We start from the raw sequence: 22,638 nt of genomic DNA, 5'->3' as shown, positions 1-22,638 counted from the left end.
GGACATTGGGAACAGCGTGAGGCCGCAGACCTTCCATCTTGTAGTGGGGCGAAGCGGGGAGGAGTCCTTAGTCAGCATTTTGCCAGGGTTCCTACTTCCGTTTACCTCTGGCAGTGCTGCTTTGGTCTGAGGATTTTGCCCTCTTCTTTGGCTCTAACACCAGCTTGAATCCCCCACAGGAGACCTAGAGGGAAACGGAAACTGATTCCAGGTCGAATGAGGTGTGGAGCCCGGAAGTGTTGCCCCTACCGCCGAGGTCTCGGTGAATGGATGAGTGGGCCGCTCCTTTACGGGGATCGCCGACTAGGAGTCCGAGAAAGGCCGACTTCATTTGTGATTCGTCGGTGGGGTGGGCCTAGGAAAGGGCCATAACGGGCCAGAATCGGGGCCACTCGCGTGGCTGCTCCTGGGGGCCGCGTAGGAGGAGCTCGGCCGCCGCCCCGCCCCCGCCCCGCCCCCCGGCCCCGGCCCCGCCCCCGGCCCCGCCCCCGCCCCCCAGCGTCTCCTCCGGCCGGGCCCCGTCTGCCGAGAGGACGCGGCCAGCCTCCCGGGGGCTGGTGCCTGAAGGCCCTCAAGCCTCCCCGTTTATCCTCGAGCCAGTCAGTGCCGCTCAGGGATGCTTGATCTCGTGTAACGCCCGTGACAACCCCAAAGGGTGGGAAGTCTGCTCCCAGGTACAGATGAGGAAACGGAAGGCCAGGTTAAGGTGCTTGTACGAGGCCACACGGCCAACAAGTAATGGAGTCAGGATTTGAACCCTTGTTCTTAAGGCAAAGCCTGAGTTTCTCCAACGTCCGGCGTCCTGTCCGCCAGACAGAGGCCGAGGGGCCACCCCTCCCCTGGGCTTTGGGAAGCTGTCCCCTGATGTGTGTGAGCGCCATCAGAAGACGTCCAGATGAGCGGAATCAAATCCGGTCAAAATTGTCCACCCTGTACTTACACTCAGCTTTTAATGGGAGCATTTCGTAGACAGGACTTGAAAGAACACTGTGATGATGTGTAATAGTGTGATGGCATAACGATGACCCAATAGTAACCAGGTGGAGTTCACCGCTTGCTAACATCTTGCCGTCTTTGTTTTGTCCGCGTGTAGTTTCTGGAGCTCTTTGAAAGTTGCAGACATCAAGACGTGTCACCTGGACACTAAATACTACTGAGCGTGTAACCTTAAAAATAAGGCCCGTGTCCTACGTCACCACTGTGTCACCACACCTAAGAAAACTCACAGTCCTCTTCCAGTCCACATTTTCCCCATCGTCCCCCAAATAACGTTTTTTCCTAACTGGGAAACAATCAAGATGAGGCGCACGTGGCTTCTTTAGGTCATTCTATTTCTGTTCCCCATTTTTTTTTTTTAATGACATTGATCTTTTGAAGAGAGAGGGCCATTACCTTGTAGACTGTCCCACATTATGATTGTGGTACCGAGTTACACTTCCAGTAGGAAAATGATGAGAGCTGTAGTCGCTCGTCCTCACCAGTACTTACTCATGTTAGCCATACGAGGGGGTGTGCGGTGACATTTAATGTCCCTGAGGACTCGTGCATCTTGACATTTTCATGCATTCGTTGGCCATTTTTTAAGCTCCCATTTAATGAGTGCATTCTCTGTGCCACTTGCACTCCTCTCTTTGCAAGTCTTATTTAATACAATTTTTTACCTCCCATTTTACAGATGGCTACACAGTGGCTGGTAAGTGGCTGCAGTCCCCTGCATTCCAGTGTTAAGCCTCCAAGTTTGGGGGTACATACCTTGGCCTTGCCATTCCCACTTTGTGAGCCGGGCCACCCTAGGCACATTTTGATCTAACCCGTTGTTTGAAGGTGGCTGTCAGACCGTCCGCAGAGGTGCTGCAAAGGCTCAACATTCCAATGGAAAGAAGGACAGGAAGTGAATGAGGAAGGTGGCCAAGACGTGGGCGGGGGTTGTCCCGGGCTATAGATGAAGAAGGGAAGGAAAGGCTGGTGCTGGAGCTTGTGAAACATGAGGCACAAATGGCAAATTAAAAGTGTTTTATTTACAGGAAAAATCTTGAGAAGCAGGGACACACAGGGCTGCAGGGCAGTAAGGTCAGGTCATTAGCTGGGTGTAGGGAGGTTTCCTTCTCTGGCAGCTTAGGCAGAGGCCCCAGGAGAGGCATCAGATGGCCAGAGGTGCAGGAGGGGTATTAAACATAGCCTCTCAGGAATTCCACCAGGCGTGGGTCCTTGTGGAGCTTTTCCTCCAGAGCCAAGTATTTCAGTGGAGCCAGCTCCTTGTGTCTGAAATCAGAGGGAGGAGCGAGAGGTGGTGGGGTGTTACAACGCCGTGTTCCTGCCTCCTAGTGGGTGGACCTCGGGGTCCCCTGCCCCCTCACCGATTGAGCCGCTGTTCCAGGATGCGGATGCGGAACATGGCCTGGGAACAGTAACTCAGGTACAAGTCTTCATCCTCGGCTGTCAGGGCCACCTGGTTTTCCTGGTACCACTGCTGCTTCTTCTGCAGCTCCTGGGTCTCCTGGGGGCACGGGGAGAAGACAGGAGGGTTGATGAGGGCTGACCACGCCCCCCAGGCTGGAGGCTGAGATCCCACTGGTCATCAGACAGTCAATGGGGGTTGGCCCCACAATCCCCACCCAGAGAAGCCAGAGGAGCAGAGGCAGAGGCCACAAAATGTCTTGGTGGGAACCACTTGGGTCATGTCTGGAGGGATATCATATACAAGAGGTCAGCAGCATTCAAGACAGACAGCCATGTGGCTCTGGACAAGTTACATTTTCAGAGCTTCCAATTTCTTGTCTGCCAAATGAGGGTCATTATATACACCCCCTTGTTCCCCCACAACCACCACCATAGAGCTCTTGGTGAAGGTTAAATGAAACAGTGCATGGGAACTACATAGGGTAGTCCCAACCAACAGCAATGCGTCAAGGACTAGGAGTTGTTACAATGCGCCATCCATCCATCCATCCATCCATCCATCCATCCATCCATCCTGCCACCTATCCACCCACGCACTCACTCATTCACCCTTCCACCCAGTGAATAAGAGTAAGGAAAGACAACTTGGTTATTTGGAAACTCCAGGCAATGGAATCCCCTCATCGCTCCCTCACTAGTCTATGAGCAAGCAGCCCTGGGCCCATTTTCTGGATGAGGACGCCGAGGTCCCCTCCCCTCCCCAGGACCTGGCCACACCTTCTCAAAACGGGCCTGGATAAGGTTGGCCTTGTCGATGAGCCGCTGCTTGAAGTCACTGAGGCACTCGTCCTTAAGGCGCACGGCCTGCCCACGTGTCATTTTCTCTCCTGGCAGGAGCTGTGCCAGGAACGGGGCAAGGTAGTCCAGCTGGGCCTCTACCTGCCGCCTGTGCTCCTCGTGTATCACACGCTCCTGTGGAGAGGGAGGAGGTGGTCAGCTGGGGAGGTGCAGCTGGGGAGGTGCCGCTGGGGAGGAGCAGGGCCAGAGGCTCACCATGGCCTCCCGGTACTCCCTGCTCTTCTCATTGCGCTTGGTGTCATAGATGGAGATGGTCAGTGTGTGCGCTGTCTCCTCTTCCTCTAGAAGCTTCAGGATTTCCAACACCTGAATTGGAAAGTGGGGGCGGGCATGATTAAAACCTCCCCCACCCCGCCACCTCCCACCTGCTCACATAGGGTTCCATGGGACCCCACCTCGAGCTCTGACTCCCAGGCCTGATGTCTGGACAACTTCTCCTCATTCTTCAGCTTCATCATGGCCTCATACTGGTAGAGAAGCTTCTTGGTGTACTCCATGGGCTCCACCTGGAACAACAACAACCACAGTGACACAAAGAGGCAGCAGTGGCTGGGGTCGTGGGCAGACTCTGGAGCCAGACTTCTTGGGTTCAAATCTTCCTCTGCCATTTTCTAGCTGTGTGATCTCAAGCAAGTTGTTTAACCTCTCTGGACCTCAGTTTCCTCATCTATAAAAACAGAGATAATTATTGAAGAGAAACTAGAGACTCAGAAGAATGTGCCAGGAGGGTGAGGATTTGAACTGGGAAAGCCAGCCCGGCGGAGGTGAGGGGGTCTTTTCCTACTCCAGTGTTGGTTCGGTGATCTGGGGTCTGCTCTGCCGAGGGCTGGGGTAGGGACAATGCAGAGCAGTCATGGCCTGCTGGGTTGTCTTTCTTGGTGGAAAAGGCAAGGTTTTCAGGGGAGCTGCAAAGAGAAGTGTCCCCGGGTGGGATCTCTTAATTTTCCCAAGGGGCATAGATGAACTTCCAGACTGGGAGCTAGTAGTTTCCACCCCGGTTCTCTTAAATTGCTGGGACCGGGCAGAGAGCCCCAGCTCCTTCTCGTCACCCCACCCTTTCACCGCGGCCTGCCTGGCTCCCAGGCCCACCTCAAAGCTGATGCACATGTCAGGTGTCATGATGATCTTGTTGCCTTTGCTGTCCACATCCGTGCGCTGCAGGAACTCGCGCTTGGAGGCGGTGATGTAGTCGTCGCGGCAGTGGTAACGCAGCTGGATGCGCTCCTCCAAGATCAGAAACGTGCGTTCCGCCACGTCCTCGTCCGCAGGCTTCGCGGAGTTGCGGAAGAATCGCTCTGTGATTTTCTGGGAAGCCAGAACATGCATAGGATGGGCATAGGCGGGAAAGGGGATTTGTGCATGCCCCCGAGGGCAGCAGCAAAGGACGCTCAGGGACACGGGTCTGGGGTCATTTGGGGGTTTGTGAGGAGCAGCCCCTCCTTGCTACACAATGGCTCTCATGGCCCCACGGGTTCTTGCAGGCCACTCCAGCCCTGTGTGGTGCTGGATTTCTTCTCTAGCTCCCTCCACAAGACTCTGCTTGTTCACCTCCAGAGATGGGGAGCTCACCACCTCTCTAGGCAGCCTGCTCCATCACTAGACATCCCTTACTTCTAGAAAGAGGTTTTATTTGATATGCAGTCAAATAAGGATGCCAAGTAATTTGCCAATAATTTGTGATGACATGGAGAAAAAAAATGTACAATTAATGTCAAGTGGGTGATACAGGGATTCTACCTCCCTCCCTACCCACACCCACACCCACACCCACGCCCACACACCCCTCACTTAAGTTAGAAAAGACTCAAAACCAAACCTATATTACGTAGTCATGTCTACTAGATGCCATTCTGAGATATTTTTACTTTTCTTTTTATATTTTTCCATATTTTTTAAATGTTAGTTATCAGTGTGCACTTTTTATAATAGTGAGGAAATAATATCTCCCTGCTGGCCCAGTGGTGAGGGATACAGGGCTGGCGTCACACAGCCCTGGGATCTTGCGTTGGTTAAAACACCAAAGATCATTTGGCAAAGGTGCCGCTCCTGAGCCGGGACTGTCCCTATCTGCAGGTAACCCTGGCCTGCCAGGGCAGGTGGGCACCCTGTCTTAGGCCCAGTGAGTGCTTACCACCATGGGCCGGGGGTTTGACTCTGCGCTGTTCAGAGCCAACTTTTTGACCCTGGGCCCGAAATTGACATGGCGGTAGGAGAGGAAGTCGGCACGTCCTTGATAGTACTCGGTCATCGTCTTGGGCGTCTCCTCTCGCTTTATCAGGCCGTCCACACGGGCCTTTCCGTAAAACTCCATGATTCGGTCCGTCTCAGGTTGCATGGACGTGTATGAGTGCGCTGCAGTGGGAGGCAGGGGGTTTGGGGGTGGGGAGATGGCTGGTAAGCACCAGGAGCCATGGTGGCTGGCTCAATCACCCAGCCCTGACATCCCAGGGAGAAGACACATCCATGAATGCTCATGGATGAGTATTAGGTGTATAACCAATCCCCCACTGATGGGTATTTGGCTGTTTCCAACCTTTTTGTTATAAACAACAGCACGATGAACATCTGCACGTGCGTTTTTTAAATTCTTGCCCATTATTGGCTCATGACAAATTCTGAGCAATCGAATGGAGCAAAATAAAATACGTATGCTGGTCAGAAAGCATACTCATTTTAAGGCTGTTATTGATGATTTTGCCCAACTTCTCTCCACAAAAGTTGTGCCAATTTGCTGTCCTACCAGTAGTGACAGGGAGTGTTTTTCACACTTGCTGACTCCCTATGAGACCATTTTTTTCATCTTTGATAACATGAAAGTTGTAAGATGGTCCCTTAGTGATTTAGTTTTATTTATTTATTTTTATTTCAACCACCAGGTGAGGTCGATCATTTTTTATTTTTTCAGATGATATATTGACGCTATGTTTCCATTTGGGATTTCTTCGTTAGGATTCTTGATCCTTTCCCGAGACATGTCCTTCCCTCTCTTACAGGCTCCTGGGCTCATGGCCATGTCCACACCCTCTGCCCTCTGCATGGCGCCTGTGGGGGCATTTGTTGATTTAATTGCTCACGCATCTTGACCCCCTATAAATGGGGCCCCCACTGTGTGCCTGATCCCAACCACAGAATGGGCATGTGGTCCTGGCTTTGACTTTCCTAGAGGAACATTTGTCATGTTCTGTGCTTCTCCTGACCGCCCACATCTGGTTTGCTTAGGGATGCAGGGGCGGTTTGCTCGCCACCAAAGAACCCTGTTGATACATGGATAGTGCTTCTTCCCACCACACACCAGCTTCATGGAGGCTGCTCTAAGGAGCCTGTGAGGCCCCACCTGGGCCCCTAGCTGGCCTGGCAGTGGGATCCGCTTACCACGCAGAGCCTGGGGGTGGCCTGGCTTGAAGTAATCGATGATCAGGCCTGTGATCTTGTTTATGTGCTTCAGCTCCAGCATGTCCCCCCGGTTCTGGTACCACTCCTTTATCTCCAAAATCTGGGTACCTGTGGGGCCCATTGGTGTTGGCTGCAGCCAGGCCAGCTGCCCCAGCCTCCGTCTCACCATTCCTAGCACACAGAGACCAGCACGCCCATACTCACACCGAGAGAGTGTCAGTAACATGCCCAAGATCACACAGCATGTCGGGGAACCCAACTCTGCTGCTCCCCGAGGCCTGGCTGCCCCTCTTACACTCCAAGTCCCTGGAGGTGCTGAGGCGGCACACGAGGCCGTTGCTGTTGATGTAGGGGGTCCACTTCTCCAGCTTGGCCCGCTTGTAGTGTATCACCTTCTTCCCGTTTGGGCAGCGGGTCTCAAATGCTGTGGATACAGAGGGGGCTGGGGTGAGGGACCCCCCTCCCCCCAGGTCAGCCACTCATCCAGCCACTGTCCAATGCATTGTCTGCTAAGCTCCGCCAGGCCCCAAGTCTGTTCCAGGGAGGCAGAGGAGAATGGACAGCAGGCTGGCTCCTGCCCTGGCGGAGTTCTCAGGTCTGAGCCTAACCAGAGGACCTGCGCTTGCCACACCACATACTCGCTGCCAGGCCTTTGCCTGTGCAGGCCTCTCTGTCACAAACACCATCCTCTCGCGCCCTAAGTGGCCTGACTTCTGATGCATCAAAACTTAGCTCAAATGATCCCCCCTCCTGGAAGCCCTCTCTGCCCACCCACTCCCCAGCCCCGAGCCCTCAGGCTGCACTGGGTGTTCTTCCCCTGGGTTTCCATGACACCCTCTCTGGCCCTTCCACCCTACTGGCATGGCCTATGTTCTATGCCCACCCTCTGGGTCTAGGCACTCCCAAACAGGAAACTCAGCAGCCAGCGGATGTTGGCATGAGGCACACGCATTCCTGTCCTCCTGCTTTCTCTGCCTGCCCCTCCCAGGTCCTCATACCTCCCCTTCCCTGTGCCATCTGGCCTCCTCCTGGCAGGGAGTGGGGGTGAGAGAGGGGAAAGGCTGTGTCCTGATCCTCGGTCCTCCAATACCTCCCACTCTCCATCCAGTGTGTGTTAACTGAGCCCCTTCCTGTGTGCGAGACATGCGTCAGGCCCTCAGCCACAGAGCTGAACGTGTGTGCCAGGAAGGAAGGACAAGGGGCAGCAGAAAGCAGGAGGGATGGAAATGAGGGGTCCGGGCAGCCTCTGCTGGCGTCCCCCTTCCTCGCTGCTGCTGCAGACCATCCCAGGAACCCAGGTCCTGAGGAGGCGCAGTGAACAGGACAGGAGCATACCTTCTGGGGAGATCTCAATCTGCTCCACCCACGAGTGTGGCATGTCAAAGCTCTTATCCTCTTCCTCCTTGTCCTGTTGGGAGAGGCGGGGGCGGGGTGGGCTGGTTCTGGTCAGGGCCGGGCCTTGGAGCAGAAGTTATGGGTAGAGCCTCTGTCTCGTCCCCCGGGTCAAACCAGGGTGGCTTGCTAGCTCCTCCGGGGGAGCCAGAGGTCACAGGCAATTTTGACCTAGCCTGTCATGACCCACGATAGGGAAGAAGAGTCTGTTCCCAGCTGGCTGGGATTTCCCCTGCACCTTCCTGGCTGGGACAGAGCACCCTTGCTCTGCACGCCCCTTTCCCTCAATCGGCAGAAGCCCAGGCACAGCCACAGGACAGTGGTTAAGAGAGGGACTTCTAGAGTCAGCTGGACCCAGCCCCACCCTCCATCCAACACCAGCTAAGGGGTCCTGGGCAAGTCCTTTAGCCTCTGACACTCAGTTTCCTAACTCTTCCTTGGGAGAGTTAACTGATAGACGTTACATAAAGTGCTGGGGACACTGCCTGGCTGTCTCTATTGGTTCTTTTCTCTCTTCTAGCCTTAGTTTCCCCATCTGTGAAATAAGGCCTGGCCTAGACAAATGGTCCTTAAACTAGGTAACCACATAAACTTGGATAAGATTTCCTGTTTAAAACTGTTCTCCCACAAACATTGCTCAGTCCTCTGCCAACAGCTCATCCAATCCGTCCACCTTTCCAGGCCAGCAGGGGGCGCTTGTACCCCGGGATTTACTGCACAAAGGAGTCTGGTCTCCAGAGCTGAGGACCCTGAGAATGCACAATACCATTTCCAGGCATGTTTAGACTGCTGTGCTTAGCGTGTCACACCAATGGTCCTGTTTTGTCCTCAGGCAGTCTCAAGAGGTAGAACAGAGTTGCCATGGAGAACTCAGACTTGTGTACAGGGTCTTAGCCCCCTGCTTCAAGGCACATACTCTCCGAAAAGGATGGAATGTGTAGGGAAGGGGACCTGAATGCAAGTCCCACTCCTCCCCACTGAGGGGTCCTGGGAAGGTCACTGGGTCTGTCCAGGCCTCAGTTTGCCCATCTATAAAATGAGGGCATGGTCTAGGCCTTTCTACTTTGAGGAATCTGGAGTTAGTCTTTCTGGACTGTCCCCTTCCATACACATGCCTGTGGCAGGGATGATTGTCAGGTTGGCGTGAAGCAAGACAGGGTGTGAAGCGCCCACCCCCATACCGCCCAGCCCCACAGGTGGCTAAGGCTCACCAGATTTTCCACGTCATCGTCATCGTTCAGGTCACTGTCATCTTCCTCAGTCACGGACAGGTAAGGCTTATCGGTCCCCAAGAGCAGGTACTCCCATCTCACAGGGTCTCCCAGGTCAAAGACCAAGTCCTGATGGGCGAGGGGATCAGCTGAGCGTACCCCACAGCCACCACACCCCCTCCTGTTCTGCTGGGTGGTGGGAAACAGCGGCTCCCAGAGTGGAGAAGGGCTCTGGGCCTGGGTCTCAGAGGGGCAGAATGTCGGCTCCAGGCAGCCTCTGTGAGTCCATGCCCACCCTCCTCATTTCAACAGGAAACTGAGACTCCAAGAGGGGCTGGAATTCCCTTCCCTTTGCCCAGTCTCCCTATGAAAAAATCCCATTGTTGGTCTCTGTGAGAGACTTGGGAACTCTGGCCTGGGATAGGCCCAGATGTGGATCTCGTTCTGCGTTTTGCGCTGGGGGTGGGGGCAGGATGTCCCCAGCAGTGTTTAGAGCAAATGCAAGATAGTGAGATTTTATGGGAGGGAGAGACGGCAGGTTTGAAAAAAAGGTCTTCTCAGAGTGCTTACTCATGCAAGGGAGAAGGGAACTGGGCAGGCACCTGCGGAATTGTGGAATCTACAGGTGTGGGTCCTCCACCTCTTTCATCCCAGCCCGCCTGAGCATAAGCTTACTTGCCAGATACCTCCCAGCAGGTGGGGAACATCCCACATCCCAGGCTACCTCCCAGGGTAGCAGCCATCCCCAGAATGTGTCCCAAAGGGAGGGCAAAGCCTTAAGAACAGCTGCCCACAAGGGGCTTCCACATGAAACTGCCCTGAAGCGGACCTAATCCTGGCCCTCACTGTCTGAGTCCTGGAGGGCTCCTGAGTATTTCTCTACTGTAGCCGGGAGGTGGAGGGTTAGAATAGGGGGCCATGGTGGAGGAGAGGGAGGGAGAGAACTACTCATAAATGTAACAGTGATCACCGATAGTCAGGCTTAGTGGAAAGGAAGCACATTACTATATAGATGTTTGCAATCACATCCTCCATTCTGTCACTTTTGTAAGTAGTAAGCAGTTAGTTCGGTGTTTTGCTGCTTAACTTTCTGTCTCTATAGGAAATGCATAACTGAATGGACAACGACCACATCTCTGAGCCTGGGGTGTCTTGCTGTCTCTGTGTGGGTCCTCATCATGACTCCCCACCCCCAATGCCATTTCAAGTTTCTTTGAAGGAACAAAGCAGCTGCTCTCCTGCTCATTTGGCAGTACAAGTGACAGCCAGCATCATGAGCGCTTTCTCTGTGCCCTCACTTGGTGATGCAGTACTGCCCCTCTGACTTCACTTTCTCCCCGAGCTGCCCTTCCATCTCCATCTCATCACTTCTGTGATCCCTGCCATAAAATTCCTTTGCCTAGCACTGGTGCAGGGCGTGCTGAGAGGGGAGGCTGAGGACAGGATCTTCAGCCTGGATGAGGGACAAAGGAGGAGGTAGCAGCCTCTCAAGGGCAATTCTTCTTCAGAGGGCACTGACTCACGTGGCAGTTACGAGCCTGGGCTCTAAAGGAGGGCAGTTTCCACTGGGCCCCATCTGTGTGGTGTGGGAGAATTTCTTTTTATAAGACGAGAGTCACAATAGCTAACATTTATTGAACAGCCAGGGACTGACTATTCTAAGCACCTACTGAGTGTTATTTCCCACGACCCCGTGAGGTCGGTGAGGGCATAGCAACCCTGGGAATCCCCGGCTAAGGGAGGCCAAGTGGCAGGGGAGGTGTTCCTCCTTCATTGAAGGCAGGTGTTTCTCCACCTGGGCATAGCGGCCATGTGCACAAAATGGCTTGCACCCGAACTGCGCACATCACCTCTGACAGTTTCCCACAGGGGGCGACAGCAGTCCCTTGGACAGGGTCACTTTGGAATAGGGGGACAAAGGACCCAGGATCCACCTTTGGGAAACTGGCCTGGTTGGAAATGGAGGCACTTACAAACAAAAGAGCACAGGATATGGAGTCTGGAGTCTGTCTCTCTTTTGATTTGTAAACAGCTCCGTACATTTCCATACATTGGACACTCTCTGCATCCAAATCAAGAAATAAAATGTTGCCCACACCCCCAGAAAGTCCCCTTGTGTCCAGTTGTGGCCTTCCCCCAGATGTGTGTATTTTTAACTTATGTAAGTGGCTCGAAGTTTTATATACATATAAAAGGAGTGGGCTATGGGGACTCAGCTCTGGGGAAAGTCTGAAGTCCTCGTGGCCTGGTAGCCAGCTCTCCCCGCAGGTCACCGCCCCCTTTTCCTCCAGCGATAACTGACCCCGGCCCCGGCCCAGCACCTTGCAGCAGTTCCAACAGTCTTGCATGTTGACCCAGTAATTCTTGTGGTTCCAGAGGCTCTCGATGCCCAGGAAGTGGTCGTCCTGGGTGCTGTAGCTGCGAGCCGTGAACGGGTCAATGAAAAAGCTCTCGGGCACCTCACGCTTCCCCGACAACACCAGCACCCAGCAGTGTACCCGCAAGCCATGCAGAGGGTCGCTGTTTGCATTCTCCATCTCCTGCACAGGGAAGGTGGGTGACCATGGGCCGGATGGGTGGGAAGGGGGGTGTCAGGTGCCCAAACATCTCCCTGGGGCTGGGGAACTGGCAGGAGAGCTGAGCTCTGATCCAGACTGTACCGTTGGCCAGCGGCGTGACCTTGAGGATAGCAGCTCACCTCTGAGCTCAGTTGTCTTATCAATAAAATGGGAGGGACTGACGCGATCTGTGGTTAATAAATGGGGCCTTTTGGAGACCTAGGGCATCTGGGATTTACAGGCTTTCTGTGATGTGATTCTGGGTGAGATTTCATCCAAAGAAAGGTAGTGGGAGACCACATGGCTTCCTGGTTGCCTCCCTCTAGGCCTGTGTCATGTTCATTATTGTGTCCCCAGTGTCTGGACCAGAGGAGACACTCAGTAAATACTATATGGAAGGAAAGGAAAGGAGGGAGGGAGGAAAAGAAGGTAGAAGGGAAGGTGGGAGTGTGGATGGACAGGAGAGATGGGAGGATGGATGGATGGATGGATGGGAGGATGGGAGGAGAGTTGGGAGGATGGATGTTGGAAAGAGAGATGGGAGGATGGTGGGGAGGGTGGTTGGGAGAGTGTATGTAGATAGGTCTTCAGTGAAAGAGTCTGGAATGAGGAGAACACCAGAACTGCCCAGCATAAAACGGGTGGCCCCGGGCAGCAGAGCTCTCTGACATTAGAAATCTATCACCAACAGCTAGCTGACCACTAGGGGGAGATTCCCACATGGCCAGGCAGGAGTGGGGATGGTTGAGGGGTGGAGGAGGGCATTTGGACCTGGGGGTCCATAAACACATCCCTTCCATGACCTGTGACTTTCCCGTTCTTGGAACTCCTACCCCACCTCGAAAGCTGAGCTCAGGGGTAGAGGGCTAAGGACAGGGGACCCACCAGGAGGTGTGCTTCCTCCTTCTTCAACCGCCTCTCCTCCTCGGCTTGGATCCCCTCCTGCTTCTTCATCTCCTGCTCCTTCTCAAACCTGCTGCTCAGGTCCCTGGGGGGTTTGACTGAGTACTTCTTAGGTGGTGCCATTTCCTTCTCCTGAACTATCTGTCACCCAACAAGAGAAGAAGGATCAGCAGCCACGAATCTCTGCCCCTCAGACCAGGAGATCACAACTGCTCCTGGAGCCTGTGGGCTTTCTAGCCTTAAATGCAGAAAGAGCCTCAGCTCCAGCTCCGTGACCTTGGGCAATCCTCCCACTTGCCTAACCTCGAGCTCTTCTGTAAATTGAAATGAGAATAATAAGAACCTTCTCCCCAGGCTTGTTCTCAGAAGGCAAGACAAGAAAATGCCCACAGGAAGTGCCCATCAGGGCCGGAACTCAGGAGATGTGATTTTCTCTTCACTCCCCCATGCTCACACTAGCTGTGATATGGATCTCATCTAGAAAAGGGGGGCAAATGGTCGGGAGTCAGATTTTCCAGATTTTGTCATTGCAGGGTTGCATATGCAGATGTAACATAAGAGTTTGTTGGGGCAAGGAAGGAGAAGAGGGCATGTTTGAGAAAGAGAGAGAGAGAGAGAGAGAGAGAGAGAGAGAGAGAGAGAGAGAGAGAACTGGGTGGTAAGAAAAATGTCCAGGAGAGACCACCACAGAGGCTGCAGAAGTGGGCTTGTGACAGGTAGGAGGGAGAAACAGCAAATCTCCAGGGTTTAGAGTCAAACAGACAGGGCCTCAGTCACCTGGCCAGGTTATTTCACCTCCCTATTTCCTCTCAACACACTCATCTGTAAAATAGGTGTGAGAATTCCTCCCACACAGCATTGTTGTGAGGAGCAACCAAATTAATGGACATAACAGTGGTTCATACACTGGAAAGTTCTCTGTATCTGTTAGCTATTGATATCATTTTAATAATTAAAACTTTGGCTGCGATAAGAAGCCTGTGTGTGAGCTCACAGGCCTTTGGAATCCAAGGTAATGATGAAGCTTTTTTCCCGTGGGCCTGAGGAGCAAGGCTCTCTCACCTGGTGCCTCTCTCCACCAGAGCACCATTCCGGGGACCTCGGGGGTTCACCCAGGTGTAACACAGGAACACTTGCACCACACGAGATGCCCCAGGCCCCTGCATCCCCAGCTACAGACACCCCCAAGGATTTGACCCTGATCACTGAGTCCTGGAATCAATCCAGTTCATGAAAAGCATTTTCTGCCAAATGCAAAGAGGTGCTTATATTATCCCTAAAATTAAATTCATTTAAGTGTTTCTTGTGTTCAAGAAACACTGGTCATTATGGAGTCTCAGTCAACAGATATGAAAACACAACCACCACTCGCTGGAGGGTGGGAGCCTTTTTTTTTTTTTCACTGTTAAAAAGGGGCCTTTTTTCCTAGGAGGGGAAAAAAAGCAGAACTAAATGTCTGTCTATTTGTCTCTTTCTTCCTCATATGAAAACGGCTGGATGGACTTTTGTCAAATGCACAGGGTAATATGGAAGACTTTGGCTTATGATAGAAACCACGTGGCATTCACAGAATTTACCTCCTGGGGAACGCAGTAGCTGAAACTGAGTTACGACAAAGGGAGAGGAACCGCCAGGGTGGAGACCTGGGTCGTGTGTGAGCGGGGCAGGGAGTGGAGCTGCAGGCACACACGTAAGGATGGCGCGTCCTATGGGATGCCCAGGGCAGCACGTGCCCAGCAATACCTCCTTGGGTGTCACGGTGAGCGGGCACACCTCCCGAGTCAGGTCCATGTGGCACAGGTCCTGGGAGCCGTAGCCGTTGACGCAGTAGGCGTCGTAGCCAGAGCCGATGAGCATGGAGCAGAGCAGCGTGCTGAAGTCGAAGCAGTTGCCCTTCTGGTACTTGATCACCGTGGTCGAGGAGTACAGGTGCGAGGGCTGGCCATGGCCGGTTGGTCAGCGCTGCCGGGCCCACCACCTCCCACCTGCCCTCCCCACAAGCTAGGACCCACGCAGGCTGGACCCCCACAGTGCTCCTCACCTTTGTCAGGTGAAGGAGCCTGGTAAGGATGGCATGAAAACTACACACCCCATATCCAGAAAGTGCCACCTACATTTGCCTATAATTTGAAGGGGCCGTGGACTTCTTGCTGGGAAAGACCCTCTGGACTGTAGAAGCTTCTAGTCTAGTGCTCTCTGATGGGCAATTTTAGGGTGTTATTTCAAAGTTGCCCTTACCTTCTCCCCCCTCATTCTTTCTTTCTCTTCCCTTTCTCAGTTCTCCATTGTGGACCTATCCCTTTCTCCCTCCCTCTCTCCTTTCTCAATGAGAAGCCAACTGAGATGACCAGAAGCTCAAAATGAAGCTGTGAGCGATGAGCAGCAGCCCACCCTCCTTTCCGCACCTCTTGATATTCTGAAAGGAAGACTCTGAAGGCAGAAAGACGCAAAAGAGGCAAAGAAGGGGGAACCAGGAGACCCGTCTTGCTGTGTGACCTCAGACAAGTGGCCGCCTCTCTCTGGGCCTCTTCTCCCAGCCCCACCCTCCACCCCCCAGACAGATTCATAGACTGTGGCCTGAGCCCCATTGAGCCTTTTTCTCCATATGCCCGGCTTTCCATCCTAGGCCTCACGGACCTAGGGATGCGGCCCAGAGTGGCACTTACCGGCTGGAGGGGGTCCGACAAGGGCACCATAGAGAGGAAGTCTGCAACAAACTGGGCGCAGCTGTCCCAGTTGTAGAGCTCAGGGTAGGGCATCAGTGTGGGCCGGATGGTTGTGCTCACGAACTTCTGCAAGGGGAGAGACCACAGGCCCCTGGGAGGGCATTCCACCTGGGAGGAGGACACAGTGCTCCCGGGAAGCTGGAGACCTTGGGTTGGGGGTGTGCTCCTCCTTGGTGCCTTGGCAGTTGGAGGAAGGGATCCCTCAAAGCCCTTCCAGCCCAGATCCAGAATACATCTGTGCTGTCCCTAGGTGCCGGGGATGAATAGGGGCCTCCCTGTCATTGCCATTGTCCCACTGAGTACCACCAGACCTGGCGTCACCTCCCTAGTCCCCAATAACCTTGTGAGGTAGGTCCCATGGACAGAGGAGGAAACTGAGGCTCCAAGAGGTGAGCCGACTGGCTCATGTTCACAGTCAGCAGCAGCGGAGCTGGGTCTGTCTGTCTCTAGGCCACCGTCCAGTGTGGGGACCTTGTGCTACTAGGGCCCTTGAGGGGCTGCTCTGCTACCGGGGCCTGTAGGCCAGGCCTCCAGGGTCTCCCTATGGATTTGAGGAAGGCCCCACCAGCACCAGGTCTCACGTGGCTCCACCTAAGGGGAAGCCCTGGTGCAGCCCCTGCTGAGAGCTGCAGGAGAAATGCAGGCCTGGGGTGACAGATAAGAGGAGAGTAGGGCTCTGTATGTGAGCCACCAAGCTTCAAATGCTACCAGCTAATGCCTGTTAAAAATCACCATGTGGGCCACATAAAACAGTCTGGGAGCCACTGTACAGCTTTTGGATTCATCCTATGCCAGTCCATCGCTCCATCTACAGGTGGGGAAACTGAGGCCCAGAGTGACTCAGGAACATGCCCTGGGTCACAGGGCTGGAAGGTAGGAGTCTAGTGCTTGGGTTCTGGGGCCTATCCCAGTCATTTTGTCTTATTTTTCCTTCCTTCCATGAACAGGGCCAGCCTCTGAGCCTGGAGCCTGCCCTGGGTGTCCCGCTGCCCCTTAGGTGGGACATGGGGTCTCCAGGCTACCACAGCCTCCAGGGATGGTCCACGCCAAGCCTGCTGGGGCCTGCTGGCCTTTGAATGGATGCTGCTTCCGGACTACAAGCTCTGGCCCACAAGAGGGTTGTGCTTGGGCCTCCCTCCCTCCTCCCTCTGCTATCAAGCCCCCAGCCCTGCCCTCCAGACCCGGCCTTACGGGCACTTTGCATTCATTCAGTGGGTGCAGGAAGAGGGGCACGCGGTCTGGGCACAGGTGGCTGTACTGGCGGGAAAAGTTATCCGCCACCTGCAGCAGATGTTCTTCCTTGGGTGTGTTGCTTTGGTAGGAAAGGGGCAGCTTGGAGGTGTCGACAGTGTCCTCGGAAATGATCCTGTACCCGCAAGAGGGATGGCATTAATTAGCCTGGCACACAGGGAACCCTCGATCCACCTGAGCTGCCATGGGCTCTAGCTCTTCCTTGTTTGAGCCTCACAGTTTCCCAGGTGGGAAGTATCATTATTAGAATCTGCATTTTTAAACAGATAAGGAAACTGATGCACAGAGAGGTTGAGTGACTTGCCGAGGGTCACATAGCTAGCGCGGGGGAAGAGTGGGACTTGGACCAGGCAGTCTAAAAGCAGAGCCCTCACTCTTCCCTGCTCTCTCTGTTCCTGGTCCTGCCTCCCAGCCCAGGTGCCACCATTCCTCCTGGCTCCTCCTTCACCCAGCCTTGCTCAGACCGTCTCCAGAACGGCTGGGCCCAAAGCCTCCACCTCCGCACTCACGAGTCCCTGCCTGGGACAGTAATCTCAATCTCCGACAGCTTTTTCTCCAGGTCTCGGAGCATCTCCTGCGTCATGATGGTTCCCTTCTTCCGGACCTCTGATGGTCTCTTTATCTTCTCGCCCCTCTCTGCCCGCTCGGCTGCCTCCTCTCGCTCGGCTGCCTCCTCCTCCTCCACTTTCTCCCTCAGGACCTCCATTTTGGCGTGTCTCTGACTGTCTAGAGATGGAGACTCTGCTGGAGGGATACACGCAGTCAGAATGGCCAACTTCAGACCAGGAAGGAGCCACCGAGACAACCTGCGTCCCTGAGCCGTGATTTTCGGTGTTTTGGATCACAGAAGGAGGAAGTGAATCTCTCTTAAACTTCCTTTCCATTGAGGAGAAAGTCTCCACATGAAGACTCTCTTTAAAACAAAGACAAGCAGGCCACAGATTGAAAACTATTGTCAGGGCAGGAGAGGGTAGCCCAAACTTACTAACAGTGCTTGGCTTTTTGCATATTTATTCTGACAGTACCTTCTCTTTATGGCAAGAGATGGTGATGCGGAAGGGATTACTTCAATATTATAACATTTCCTATTGAAATATATTTATTAAGTCTAATAAGTGAATTGGCTTAAAGAAAATTATTCATCATAGTACGATGATATAGAATATGACAAAAAGAAGGTAACGTCACCAAACTTGGAACGGAGGGACAGAGGGGGCAAAGACAGGGCTGCCACTAAGGCACCTGGACAAAGGGCAGGTACGTGGGGAATAACAGAGCCTGCACTCTCCTGGCCAAGCCCTGGGTCAGCCCGCAGAATGAGGTCGTTTGGGAGCCATATGTGCTCGTGCGCCCTAGGAAGGTGTTGTCTGTGGTTCCAGAGCAAAGCCTCCCTGAGGTGGACCACTAGTTTGCTACCCAAAGATCCAGTCCCCCTTTCCATACAACAGAACCCCAATTTTACCGGGGGCAGCAATGTGCCTGGTTTGAAATGTTCAGCTTCCCAGCCTTCCTTGTAGCTAGAGTCAGCCCTGTGACATAAACCCGGTTCTGGCCGCTGAGATATCAGTTGAAGTTGTTGGATGTTAAAGGGTAGGGCCCAGTTGGCCCAGACTCTGCCCTTCTCCTCTTCCTGCCTGGGACACAGATATAGAGCAGGAAGTGGGGCAGCCAATTAATGACTCTGAGATGACCACACATGAGGACCAAAGCTGACAGCTATACACGGCAGAGTGACGAGACGGGGGAGCCATGGTCCCAAGAGGTGCCGTGGAGGCCTTGAGTGCCACCTCCAGACTTCCCATCATGTGAGGAGATTCAGCTTCTGCTTGTTTAAACACATTCCTGTGAAACCATCCCAGCTGATCCCCCAGCCTCCTGCCTTCCAGCTCATGGCTTTCCATCACCCCACCTCAAATATCTGGGTTTTTTTTAACAATAAATAAGGCAAAGGTCCAAAGAGGAGGAAAACTGACCTAATGCACAGGTTGTGGTGGGAGAGGATAGTGAGGCCTGGGGAGAAAAGAGCAGGCTCTCCCCAGATTTGTCATCACCCTCTGGGGTGGAGCCTGGACCAAGAAGCCGTGCCCTACCTCCCTGCTCCAACCCCTATCTGGGCCGCCTGGGCCTCTTGGGAAGGGCGGCTAGTCACTGACCACCAGCCTGGCTAGGGGGAAACTTGGCTCTACCAGCAGCTCCTGCTGGGGCCTTGGGCCACTCCCTGCCCCTTTCTGGGCCTCAATTTCCCCTTCTGCAATATGAAAAGCGGGACAGATGTTTTCTGTCCACTGCTGACATGCTGTAGGACTCAGGAGGGGCTGACTGCACCTGTTGCTTTGCTGGAGGTCAGCCCACCCTAGTCCCAGGGAGTCAACATTACAACTGAGGCCTTGTGTCTAGCAGGTCTGTTCAGAACCCCAGTTCCCTGCAGCAAACCTGCTGCTGTGCCCACCAGCCAAGCAACACCGCCTGGTGATTAGATCCATTTGTCTGCTTCTTGGGCACAGAGAGGATAAGCTCAGGGCAGGCAATGATAACTATTACAAGGCACTTCCAGTTTACTGAATACCTGTTGAGTCCCAGGCGCTGTGCTAACTAAGGGTTTTACAGAGATAATTTCATTTATCCTCCAATGACTCTGTGAGGCAGACACTATTAGGATACCCACTTTGTAGAAGGAAAAATTGAGGCCTAGAACACGGGGAAACTGCCTAAGTTCACAGAGCTAGTAAATAGCAGATCTGGGGTTTGAAACCCATGCACTTAAGGGCCTAATGAGATGGAGAAGTCGCAGAAGGATGGTGTGGGCGGTGGGGGGAGTGTGGTGAGTAAGGAAAAAGTAGAATGGGGAGAGGGTCAAGGTATCAGTGGGCAGCAGGGGGTTACAACTGGGGCAGGCACTGAGCCTAAGGTCACAGAACATGGTCATCAGAGGCAGAGACAGGCCAGAACTCGTAATACTTTGTTCCCCACAGAGTATTGGGCTGTCTCGTCAGTTACAGCGCAGTTTGGGGAGGGCAGTCCTGCCTCAAAGTTCCCCGGACCCTACCCAGAGACCCAGAGGCCCAGAGGACCTCCCCACCACCACAGGCCACTTTCCACACCCCCCTCCCAGAAGCAACCTCCCCTCCCCAACACACACACACACACACACACACACACACACACACACACACACACACACACACACAGAGAAAACTTCCCCAGAAAGATCAGGGCGGAAAGCCCTGGGCAGAGGAAACCCCCTTACCAACCTTCCCCTCTCCCTGGCAGGCAGGGTCCAATCACCCTCAGTCCTCTGAGGACAGCCTGTACCATCTGTTAGCCTGTCTCCATGGTAACAGCTTTCTGAAGCTAAGGTCTGATCCTGGGAGAGGAGGCTTCTGGGAAATGTAGTCTTCTGTCACTACTCAGTTCTGGGCCCAGAAGACCCGCTACTGCAAATCCCTTGACCAGTGGCGGCTGGAGCCAGCTTGTGGCAGCTTGCAAGAGCTGATTATTAAAATTTCAAGAATGTTTGTGAGCCAGTTGACAAACAAAGGCATTATTAAAAATTATCAAAATGTGTAAGTAAATAGGTTATATCTAAAACAAAGGCAATAAATAGCCAAAATACATCCCTTCCTAATTATTTTACTATATTGTACTATTATATAAGCTCTTGAGGGTATTTAGGCCTATTGTATCTGTATAATAAAAATGTTATATAATGGTGAGCTTCTCTGCATCTCTTCCTAACTTCTGTTTAATGATGTCGCATTGATAAAAATTGGCTTAAAATTGGCTGTGGGATTATTTACACTACAGAAATTGGCAAATGCTACAGGCCAGGGCTTTTTCTCTCATCGAGCCAGTTAAACATTTACCAGGATTCCGGGGCCCTTACACCATGCAGAATCAACGTGGCCTTCGTCAGGATAGATGGAAACCAGTGTGGGCCCTGTCCTGTGGCGAACAGAGCCAGGCTGCCTGAGTCCTGGTTTCTAGTCCAAGCTGGGCCTCTGATTTAGTAAGAAGCTCAAAGGACAGAGAAAACATGCCCATTAGGTTAGAGGCCCATGAAAATGTTTCATTTGAATTTCTTCTAAATTCAGAAGAAAAAAAATTAATAGACTAATAATTGATATACAATGACGAGTCTACCCTGGGTTCTATTCATCTTTGTACCAATGTGGTCATAAAATATCATTTTGACTGTTTTGTTTTAGGAAGGAGGGACCTACAAAAGTCATAATTCGGCCCTGTGGAGGTTTGGAGATAAGGGTATGGAGAAATACTGCAGATGTCCTGACAAGTTATATAGTTTCTGTTACTGGTTTCAACGTAGGTCACCTCAATTCTCAATAATAAAGAGGATTCTTTTTCTTCTGGTTAGAATATTATGCAGTCGTGAAAAACAACATGGGAAGGATAAATTAGACTGAGGGAAAGCTCAAGAGACCGCGTGAGGCCACCAGCCCTGGTGAGCTTCCTGCGATTAGCTCTGTAGGGAATTTGCCAGGGGTGAAGGCAGGAAGAGAAGAGGAAAAGGAAAGCAGGTGATGTGGTAGGCTGGTGGAATGCAACATAGGCTTCATTTCTCTCTTTTCCCCACGTAACAGCCCATTTCTTTTGTATGTTTATTTATTCCCCTTTATCCCTACACCCACTCTCATTTTCTGTCCCCATAGGCAATCATTCTTGTGTGCATTGCTTTGCATGCTTCTCTTTTTAATTTGTGTAAATGATATGGCGTTCCTATTCCCCGTTTCTTTTATTTTCACTAAGAACCATGTTCTTAAGATCCATCCATGTAACTAGGTGTCCACAGCATGGATCCACGTTAATTACCTCTCCACTCTCCCAGTGATGGACACCCCACTTCGCCACCAACTCCCTTCCATCACAGATAATGTTGCAATGTCATCGGTCATGTCCCTGTAAGAGTTTTCCTTTAGGATAAGTAACCAGGAGCAGGACTGCTGATTCAACAGCAGCACACTGTTTTTCTCCAGGCAATGAAACCTACCCTCTCCCCACCTTCTGCAATGTGTGAGGGATCCTAGAACCCTTGCCCCTGCCAGCAGCTTCCAACGGTTGCCAGTTTCACATATCTCCAGTAAACTTGCCTCTCTCTGATTACTAATGACTTTAAATGTGTCTTCATGTGCTAACGTCTTAGTTTTAGGTGTTTCCTTCTCTGAAGTTGTCCAACCCATTCCTCTCTAGCAGGGATATGTCCTTGTTTTTGTTTGCAGTACTTCCAGATGTTTGTCCCTGGTTTCCAGTGTTGCAGATACCTACCCTCATTCTGTCACATGTCTGTTCACATGGCCCGGGGTGTCCTTCATGAAACAGAAAAACCTTCATTTGATGTAATTAAATTGGCCAGGTTTTGTCTGATGTTTTGTGCTTATGAATTTTTGCTTGAGAAGTCCTTCCTTGCCCTTAGGTCACAAAATATTTTCCTACATTAATTTTATAGTTTGGGCATCTCATTTAGACACTTAATCTGCCAGGAACTCATCTCTGTTTGAGGGGTTAGGTAGGGATCCTGTTTTATTTTTTCCCATATAATGAGCCAATTTTTCAACAGCATCATCAGACCACCCATCCTTTCTTGATGAGGCCACTCTTGTTGCGTATAAAGTCCCCCAGGTGCACATGCGTCTGCCACTGAGACTTCTGTTCTCTTCCACTGGTCTTCGTGTCTATCCCTGCACAGACCCCATGTTGGATTTACCACTATTGTCTTCTAATAACTTCTTATCTGCAGGTCAAGTCTTCCTTCTATACCTTCTTTCATTAAGCTTAGCTGTTTGAGGCCTATACGCTTCCATATTCATTTTAGAATAATGTTTTGGAAAGTCTTTAAAAATCATTTGGACTCTTTATTGAAATTACATTGTATTCATAGATTAATTTATAAAGGATTTTTGTCTTTTTAAACTTTTTCTTAAAGATTTTATT

The 22,638-nt window shown here is 52.3% G+C and overlaps 1 protein-coding gene across 5 annotated transcripts; it reads right to left on the bottom strand.

Moving 5' to 3' along the window:
- Nucleotides 1-1,997: 1,997 nt before the first annotated feature.
- On the bottom strand, nt 1,998-20,017 carry DRC7 (dynein regulatory complex subunit 7). 5 transcript variants are annotated; one of them, XM_081030953.1, is made up of 19 exons: nt 19,944-19,989; nt 17,202-17,436; nt 16,633-16,807; nt 15,382-15,507; nt 14,459-14,653; nt 12,698-12,856; nt 11,576-11,672; nt 11,228-11,316; nt 9,255-9,383; nt 7,987-8,059; nt 6,947-7,075; nt 6,631-6,759; nt 5,390-5,610; nt 4,348-4,563; nt 3,654-3,764; nt 3,454-3,564; nt 3,178-3,372; nt 2,358-2,497; nt 1,998-2,262 (listed from the first exon to the last, which is right to left on the bottom strand). In XM_081030953.1, the coding sequence occupies exons 2-19, from the start codon at nt 17,396-17,398 to the stop codon at nt 2,169-2,171; spliced, it is 2,586 nt and encodes an 861-aa protein (XP_080887079.1). In that variant the 5' UTR covers nt 17,399-17,436; nt 19,944-19,989; the 3' UTR covers nt 1,998-2,168. The 5 variants fall into 5 exon arrangements, with proteins under 5 accessions (XP_080887079.1, XP_080887076.1, XP_080887077.1 ...); XM_081030950.1 differs by lacking the exon at nt 11,228-11,316 and having other exon boundaries at nt 11,576-11,794; nt 19,944-20,017; XM_081030951.1 differs by lacking the exon at nt 11,228-11,316 and having other exon boundaries at nt 11,576-11,794; nt 17,202-17,433; nt 19,944-19,980.
- Between the last annotated feature and the right edge of the window lie 2,621 nt (nt 20,018-22,638).

The sequence above is a fragment of the Rhinolophus hipposideros genome (assembly GCF_964194185.1).
Source record: "Rhinolophus hipposideros genome assembly, chromosome: 21".
NCBI classification, from domain to species: Eukaryota; Metazoa; Chordata; class Mammalia; order Chiroptera; family Rhinolophidae; genus Rhinolophus; species Rhinolophus hipposideros.
This window is presented reverse-complemented; position numbering and strand designations above follow the sequence as displayed.